The 8,994-nt window shown below is 67.0% G+C and overlaps 1 protein-coding gene across 1 annotated transcript; it reads left to right on the top strand.

Annotated features, from left to right (window-relative positions):
• Positions 1 to 7,061: 7,061 nt before the first annotated feature.
• EMIHUDRAFT_233111 (hypothetical protein) lies at positions 7,062 to 7,423 on the top strand (the record flags this gene model as incomplete). Its single annotated transcript, XM_005782651.1, has 2 exons — positions 7,062 to 7,101; positions 7,287 to 7,423. 2 exons carry the CDS (start codon positions 7,062 to 7,064, stop codon positions 7,421 to 7,423), a joined length of 177 nt encoding a protein of 58 aa, XP_005782708.1.
• Between the last annotated feature and the right edge of the window lie 1,571 nt (positions 7,424 to 8,994).

The raw sequence follows: 8,994 nt of genomic DNA on the forward strand, positions 1-8,994 counted from the left end.
CGCGGGGGAGGTCGGTGGACAGCCCGGACTGGTTGGTATCGGGGTCGAGCCACGTCGTCCCGTGGGGCGCGGCGGTCGGGGCGGCGGGCGGGGCGGGCAGGGCGAGATTGGTGGGGAGCAAGGAGGCTGGGAGAAAAGGCGGGACGGGCTGAGGCGGGGCGGGATGCGGCGAGGCGGCGGGTTGCGGCGAAGGCGTGGCGGGCTGTGGCGCGGGCTGTTGCGAGGCGGCGGGCTGCGGCGAAGGCGAGCTGCCGCCGCCGTCGGCGAACGGGAGGAAGAGGAGGGGGCGGATGACCGCGAACGGGATCGTCTTGAGCGTACCGGTGACGGGCCGCGACTTGGGCTCCCACGAGTTGTTCCCCTTGAGGAGGTCGACGGGGAATTTTCTCTGCGCACACACTCGCTGCTGGCGCGCTCCGGTGAGGGCGGCGATGATGGGCGGCGGGACGTCGGTGATGAAGAAGTAATAGTGCGAGCCCTTGCGGGTGAGCGTGCGCGCAGTGCCCTGAGTCTCGCAGAAGGAGAAGAGGGCGCAGCCCTGGAGCTCGTCGGCGTGGACGTCGAAGTCGAGCACGAAGAGCTCCGCCCCGTCGGCGGCGCGCGTGGCGTGTTTGAGGGCGATGGAGACCCAGTCGCCTGAGCCGCGGTTGGAGGCGATCTGCTGCTTCGGCATGTTGTTGAACTCTCCGTGGGGAGTCTTCTTGTCGTCCGCGCCCACGGTGACGCCGATGAAGCGGTAGATGGGCCCGCAGACGGACTCAAGGGAGAGGGCTAGGTCTAATGCCGTGCGGCAGATACCGGGCTGCTGCGCGCTGGCGGGCGTGACCCCGCCGCCGAGGGAAGGAGGGGGGGGCGGGGCGAGCTGCGGTGAGGCGGCGGGCTGCGGCGGGAGCTGAGGCGACGCGGCGGGCTGGGGCGAGGGCGTGGCGGTCTGCTGCGCGGTGGCGGGCGGAGCTCCGCCGCCGAGGGTAGGAGCGGGGGGCGGGGCGAGCTGCGGCGAGGGTTGCTGCGGTTTGTCAGGTACAAGCTTGTCGTCTACGTAGTCGAAGGGCAGGTTGCCTGGCCATTGGGCAGGCAGCGGGAACTGTACGAGGCCTGGCATGCCGTCGGAGTCGCTGGCGTCGCATGAGCGGCTTTGAAGGGGGCCTGCAAGGGGGACCCCTTGCGGCACGCCCTCGGCCCGCTCCTTGTGAGCCTGGCTCGGCGGGGCGAAGGGCTGCGGCGGGGGCTGAAGCGAGGCGGAAGGCTGCAGCGTAGGCGCGGCGGGCTGCTGCATGATGGCGGAGGGGGCTGTGGCGCCAAGGGGAAGGAGAGGGGCCAGGGTGGCGTGCGGCGAGACGGCAGGCTGCGGCGGGTTCTGCGGCGGCGGGGCGGGCTGCGGCGGAGGTGGGGCGGACTGATGTAACGTGGCGGCCGGGAGAAGGGCGGGACCGATGTATTGTGGCGGCTCGTGGAGCAGGGCGAGCTGCGATGAGGCGGTGGGCTGCTGCGGGGGCCAAGGCGATGCCGTGTGTGTCAGGCCGGTGGGGCTTGTCTGCGACGACCACATAACACACGGGCGTCGACCGTCGGGAGGGTCGGCAGGAGGGAAGGTGGGCCCGTCCGTGGCGGCGGGGAGTGCGGCGGGCGCGGGCGGGGACGGGGTGGGGCAGGCGGAAGGGGCGGGGGAGAGGGCGGGAGTCGCCGCGGCGCTGTGTCGGCGACGGTGGTTGTGGTCGATCATCAGCGCCCAGTACTGGTGCCAGGCGTTGACGAGCCACTGCGCAATCACTGTCGCGAGTTGCGGCGGTGGGTGTGTAGAGGGGGGGAGGTCAGTTAGAGAGACGGCGAGAGCGGCGTCGGCTTCGGTCTCGGTCGGTGGGCAGACGTGAGAGGCGAGCCATTGGATCAGGGCTCCCGTAGCGTTGACGTACTCGTGTTGCTGTGCGTCTCGAGCGGCGGGGAGCAGTCCGACGAGCATGCTGCAGATGGAGTCGCCCATCTCCGACTTGACCGAGAGAGGTAGCTCTGCCGGAGTCGGCGCCTTGGTCGGGAAGTACGGTGCCATGTCGCGGCGCCAAGTCTGGACAGTGAAAAGCGCGAGGAGGTTTACGGCGTCCGTGTCGAGTCGTGCGGCGGTGCCGCATCGCTCTCGGGCGGCCGTGTCGGTGAGCAGCGTAATGATCTTGGAGCGTGAGTCGGTGAGGGCGGGCGGAGAGACCATGGAGGTGAGCCAGAGGTAGAGATCATGGGCGAGGCCGGTGTAGATATCTCCTCCGCTGTGTGAACCCACGAAGGCGAAGGCGACCGACAGTGCGGAGAGTGCAATGTGGGTTGACGATAGGAAGGCACTCTCGGGGATGGGCGGGAGGGGCGGGTCTGGAGGCGGTGCGCGGATTGTGAATCCCGAGGCGCGCGGGCCGTACGGTGAGAGGCGGATGAGGTCAATCCAGTAGGTCAGCTCAGAGCGCCGAGCGTTGGATATCCAGACGTCCGCCCAGCCGTGGCACGGCGTGCCCGTCGGGCAGTGGCAGACGGGCAACTTGCCGGCGAGGTCGTGCACCGTGCGTTGGTAGCGCCACTCCTCCGAGAGGACGACGCCAGCGTGTATGCGGATGCAGATGATGAGGCCGTCTGGCTCCTCGTCTAGGACGTTGTGAAAATCTCGCGGTTTGATCATGTTCCCGTGGTACAGCGGATTGTTTGGGTCGCCGCCGCGGCCGATGTAGATCTCGTTGTGGAAGTAAGGGCGACCCTTGCAATCGAAGACAGACTTGACTGGGAAGGTGAATTCGTAGGACAGATACCCAGCCTTGATCACATCAAAGGGTGGGAGGTAGGAGAGGAGGAGGCGCAGGTCTTCCGGGTTGCGTCGGAGCTCCTGCTTGAGCATCGAGCTCTGCGCAATCTCTATGAGCGTGGGACCTCCGATCTTGGGGCGCTTGCCGTCGGCGCTCTCGCCACTGGATGTGGAGATGTCGCCGTGGAGGGATGGGTATTGTGGGTCGTACTCGGGGATGGTGGGATGTGACGGAGTTGGGTGCTGTTGTGCGGCGTGGAGTGCGTAGGACGGCACGGCAGGCGCCAGGCGAGGAGGAGGCGCGAATGTGTCGGGCAAGGTCGATTTGTCGACAATCTGAGGGCCAGTCGATGGTGGGGGCGCCGAGATGTTCGGCGCTGGCAGAGAGGAGGTCTTGGTTGAGTCGAAAAGCTGGTTTGCGGCGAAGCCGTATGACTGGTTGGGCTTGAACTCGGCTGCATTTGGATTGAGCGTCGAGCAAAGGATGGACTGCGGATTGATCAGGCTCGAGGTCGCAGTAGCGAGATCGCGGGACGAGTCGGCGTGGCCGTCGTGGCGCGGGGCGAGAGAGGTAGCGAGCATGTTTTTGCGCTTTCTTCCCATCCTCCATTCATGCATCCCCGTCATGCTGGGGTGATCAGTAGTAGGGAGCTCGCCGTCCACAACGTGGGGCTCAATGGATATGAGGAACGCGGGGCTCCGATAGGGTCCCGCGCCGGTCGGGTTGGTGTACCGACGGGGACCCTAACCCGCTGAACCTCCCGGCTAGGCCGGTAGGGGACGGGGCGGCACTCGTATAGCAAGGCCCGTGGGGCACTCGCCACGGGCCGCTCCCACATGTCCCGGGCACAACTCCTCCGGAGAGTTCGCCCACCACAGGACCGATGTGCATGTGGGTCAGTCAGTGTTCGTTGTGGCGACCGAGTGCTCGCTGAGCGGCACCGAAGTGTGTCGCTACGGGCGGGATATGCTAGCTATTCTCGATTGCTCACCTTGATGCGATTGCTTGCGCGAAGGCAGCGGAGGCGCGCAGCGAGAGACAAGCGATCCTGCTGCTGCAAGAGCAAAGAAGGTTAGGCCGAGCGACTGTCGACTCGAGCGTTGGTCGATCTGCGCGTGTAGGCGGAGCAGATAACCACCACGGCCGCGGCACACCTCGCAAAGGTGGCCCATGTGTACAGCGCGCCGAGAGGTCGCGCGACGGGGCCGAGTCGAGCGTCGCGCTCAAGCCGTTGCCTCTGGTCTGCATCGTGCGCCACACGGCGGCGCGTCGATAGCGATGTAGCGCCTCGAGGGCACCCGAGAGGGCGCCTGCGCGGCTGAGGGGCGCGCTAGAGCAGCCCGGTGAGCCCTAGCGAGGCGCGGGGCGCGCTCGAGCGGGCGGCCGCTATGAATATCTGAGTATGCCGAGATGAGGCATGCTCGTGTAAGAGGCGGCGAGGCGGCTGCGGCTGCAGGCGGCCTTCTCGCCAAAGGCACGCGGCGCGAAGGCGTGCGGTGCGTGTAGAGGAGGCGCGGCCCGCCTCGCGAAGGCGGCCAGCGCATGTGTGGCGCGCCGAGAGGTCGTTCGACGCAGCAAAGTAGAGCGTCGCGCTCGATCGACTCGAGCAGCTGTCTCTGGTTTGCGTCGTGCGCCACACGGCGGCGCGTCGCGGGCGATGACGCGCCTCGAGGGCACTCGGGAGGGTGCCTGTCTGGCTGAGGGGCGCGCTACAGCGGCATGGTGAGCCCTAGCGAGGCGCGGGGCGCGCTCGAGCGGGCGGCCGCTATGACTCTCTGAGTATGCCGAGATGAGGCATGCTCGTGTGAGAGGCGGAGAGGCGACTGCGGCTGCAGGCGGCCTTCTCGCCAAAGGCACGCGGCGCGAAGGCGTGCGGTGCGTGTAGAGGAGGCGCAGGGCGCCTCGCGAAGGCGGCGAGCGCATGTGTGGCGCGCCGATAGGTCGTTCGACGCAGCGAAGTAGAGCGTCGCGCTCGATCGACTCGAGCAGCTGTCTCTGGTTTGCGTCGCGCGCCACACGGCGGCGCGTCGCGGGCGATGAAGCGCCTCGAGAGCACTCGGGAGGGTGCCTGTGCGGCTGAGGGGCGCGCTAGAGCGGCACGGTGAGCCCTAGCGAGGCGCGGGGCGCGCTCGAGCGGGCGGCCGCTATGAATCTCTGAGTATGCCGAGATGAGGCATGCTCGTGTGAGAGGCGGAGAGGCGACTGCGGCTGCAGGCGGCCTTCTCGCCAAAGGCACGCGGCGCGAAGGCGTGCGGTGCGTGTAGAGGAGGCGCGGCCCGCCTCGCGAAGGCGGCGAGCGCATGTGTGGCGCGCCGAGAGGTCGTTCGACGCAGCGAAGTAGAGCGTCGCGCTCGATCGACCCGAGCAGCTGTCTCTGGTTTGCGTCGTGCGCCACACGGCGGCGCGTCGCGGGCAATGAAGCGCCTCGAGGGCACTCGGGAGGGTGCCTGTCTGGCTGAGGGGCGCGCTACAGCGGCACGGTGAGCCCTAGCGAGGCGCGGGGCGCGCTCGAGCGGGCGGCCGCTATGAATCTCTGAGTATGCCGAGATGAGGCATGCTCGTGTGAGAGGCGGAGAGGCGACTGCGGCTGCAGGCGGCCTTCTCGCCAAAGGCACGCGGCGCGAAGGCGTGCGGTGCGTGTAGAGGAGGCGCAGGGCGCCTCGCGAAGGCGGCGAGCGCATGTGTGGCGCGCCGAGAGGTCGTTCGACGCAGCGAAGTAGAGCGTCGCGCTCGATCGACCCGAGCAGCTGTCTCTGGTTCGCGTCGCGCGCCACACGGCGGCGCGTCGCGGGCAATGAAGCGCCTCGAGGGCACTCGGGAGGGTGCCTGTGCGGCTGAGGGGCGCGCTACAGCGGCCCGGTGGGCCCTAGCGAGGCGCGGGGCGCGCTCGAGCGGGCGGCCGCTATGAATATCTGAGTATGCCGAGATGAGGCATGCTCGTGTGAGAGGCGGAGAGGCGGCTGCGGCTGCAGGCGGCCTTCTCGCCAAAGGCACGCGACGCGAAGGCGTGCGGTGCGTGTAGAGGAGGCGCAGGGCGCCTCGCGAAGGCGGCCAGCGCATGTGCAGCGCGCCGAGAGGTCGCCCAGCGCGGCGGAGTCGGGCGTCGCGCTCGATCGACTCGAGCAGCTGCCTCTGGTTTGCGTCGTGCGCCACACGGCGGCGCGTCGCGGGCGATGAAGCGCCTCGAGGGCACTCGGGAGGGTGCCTGTCTGGCTGAGGGGCGCGCTACAGCGGCATGGTGAGCCCTAGCGAGGCGCGGGGCGCGCTCGAGCGGGCGGCCGCTATGAGTCTCTGGGTATGCCGAGATGAGGCACATGCTCGTGTTAGGGGCGGCGAGGCGGCTGCGGCTGCAGGCGGCCTCCTCGCCAAAGGCACGCGGCGCGAAGGCGTGCGGTGCATGTAGAGGAGGCGCGGCCCGCCTCGCGAAGGCGGCGAGCGCATGTGTGGCGCGCCGAGAGGTCGTTCGACGCAGCGAAGTAGAGCGTCGCGCTCGATCGACTCGAGCAGCTGCCTCTGGTTTGCGTCGCGCGCCACAGGGAGGCGCGTCGATAGCGATGAAGCGCCTCGAGAGCACTCGGGAGGGTGCCTGTGCGGCTAAGGGGGCGCGCTGGAGCAGCCCAGTGAGCCCTAGCGAGGCGCAGGGCGCGCTCGAGCGGGCGGCCGCTATGAATCTCTGAGTATGCCGAGATGAGGCATGCTCGTGTAAGGGGCGGCGAGGCGGCTGCGGCTGCAGGCGGCCTTCTCGCCAAAGGCACGCGGCGCGAAGGCGTGCGGTGCGTGTAGAGGAGGCGCGGCCCGCCTCGCGAAGGCGGCGAGCGCATGTGTGGCGCGCCGAGAGGTCGTTCGACGCAGCGAAGTAGAGCGTCGTGCTCGATCGACTCGAGCAGCCGCCTCTGGTCTGCATCTCGCGCCACGAGGAGGCACGCCGCGAGCTAGGGGGCGCCTCGAGGGCACTCGGGAGGGTGCCTCGCGAAGGCGGCCAGCGCATGTGTGGCGCGCCGAGAGGTCGTTCGACGCAGCGAAGTAGAGCGTCGCGCTCGATCGACTCGAGCAGCCGTCTCTCTGGTTCGCGTCGTGCGCCACACGGCGGCGCGTCGCGGGCGTGATGCCAACAGCAGTGAAGACAAAGCCAAGCCAAGCAGCAATGAACGAGAGCATGGAGCCGAAGCAAGGAGGAGGAGCACTTGGAGGGCCGCGCACTACATAAGGTTTCACTGGATGCACCTCCATAATAGCTTTCAAGGCATACAGCGGGTCTTCAGGTGCTGGCTCCTCGTCTGGATGCTTTACGACGGCTTCAGTCAGCTCAGGCAGCGGCCTGGTTCCGCGGTTTTGCCATTAACATTGAAATCCGGTACAAAACGACTTAGCCGAAACAACTGACAGACAGACAGAGAGCACACACGTTCGAGACGGGGGTGCGCCGACCGCCGTCGCGGACCCAGTAGAGCTAGATGGTCCCACATGATGCGCCCTTAGCCTCTGAGCTCGTCCTAGACGTTTTAGGGAAGCGTGGGGGCCGACTGCACGCTAAAGGCTACACGCTCGCACACCACTTGCAGAGTGGCTCTCCCGGGCGCTCAGCCCACGGCGGAGGCACGCCAGGCCCCGGGCAGCCGGCCGTCACTCGCCTAAGCGCCTAAGCGGCCTAAGCGGGGGGGTGCTTAGGGTGCTTAGGCGCTTAGGCGGCCCTTGCGAGCGTGGCGGCGTGGTGGTATCGTAATACAAGTGACTCCGATGACACACATGATGCTCTTGCTAGTGTCATTGCTCAAAGAGCAGCCTCACCGCGTCGAAAGTCTACCACTGGCCCTGGTCGCACACCGCCGCTGAGCTGTGATGATGCCCACAGCACCAGCAGCAAAGGCGGGCGGGCCGACCCCGCGGCCATCGCCGCCGCTGCCGCCTCCTCCGCCGCCGGCGCCGCCCCCTCCGCCGTCGCCGTCACCTTGGGCTGCATCACCCGCGCCGCCGCCGCGCACCGGCTCGTGCTCATTCAAAGGCGCCTCGGAGCCGCCGTGTGTGACACATGTTGTGGGAAACCGTTTTTTCTGCGATCATGCAAACGAGACGGCCTGCGCAGCCTCTGACTATAATTTTTCGCGGTTCTCGAGCGGCGTTTAAAGCGGAAGGAGTTTGAAATCCCTGTGTGGTGGCGGCGTGCCGTCCTCCCATCCCTCCCTTGAGTTCTTTTTTTCTTTCTTTCTTTTAAAGAAGCTGTGCTTGACTTCTTCTCGACCAGGTTGGCGCTGGTCCAGGGCACCAGCACGTCGTCCATCAGTGTGTCGGTGGTTGGGCCGTTTTGCACGACGGCTGTGGCGGCGCTCTGGAGGGGAGGGCGGCCACTTTCGGGTGGTGGATGACCGGCCTTTGAGGTCTTGCAACCCCAGCTGTGACAGCTTTGGACAGCTCGCGTAACCCTAGGAACAGCGGGCCGGCTAGGGTTGAGGCCACACAGCCCGGGACATGACGAGGGTGGTGGAGGTCCGAAATCACGCCGCTATGCCTCGGCTCCAGCGAGGTCTCTCAGGCCCTACCTAGCTCAGGTATATGCAGGCAGGCCGGAAGCAGGGAACACTCACCCCCCAGCACCAGTCTTCTAGGTGGAGGCGGGCCCGCTGGTATCGTCGGGAAGGTCGAGGAGGGTGGGTGGATGAGCGAGAACTGGTTACATGCGAGGTGTATCCATTAGCAGAGGGGATTGACGGAGGTGTAATCTCGGATCGAGGCGGGTTGAGCAATGATCGCACCTGTGCCAGCTTCGAAGCCGCCGACCAAGGCTTATCTCGCCGTCGAAAAGACGCGGTCCGCTTCGACATCGCAGCACCCATCGCTCAAGCACTACCCGGAGCACGAGTCCTGCTGCGCTTCGAGTTGCCCGTGCTGCGACGACTGCTGCTGCGCCAAGCCATGCTGTGCGCTCTTAGATTGGAGAATACACACTCTTCCCATTGGCACCGCGTCTCGACTTACTGACGCCCGCTCCACTCCCATATTGCTGAGCCAAATTCGAATGTGTGCAGGCAACTGGACCTGCGACTGCGGCGCTTGCTGCAAAGGGAGCTGGCGGATCGGGATGTGCGCTTGCTGGGCCGCCTGCTTTCCGTGCTGCCAGCCTGACGAAGAGTATCTCGAAGTCGCCAAGTGCTCGTCGGCGTGCTGTAGGGGCCCTAGATGCGTGGAATGTATATCCTCGCCTCCCTACTGGTCCTCT

The sequence above is a fragment of the Emiliania huxleyi genome, assembly GCF_000372725.1.
Source record: "Emiliania huxleyi CCMP1516 chromosome Unknown EMIHUscaffold_188, whole genome shotgun sequence".
Classification (NCBI taxonomy): Eukaryota; Haptophyta; order Isochrysidales; family Noelaerhabdaceae; genus Emiliania; species Emiliania huxleyi.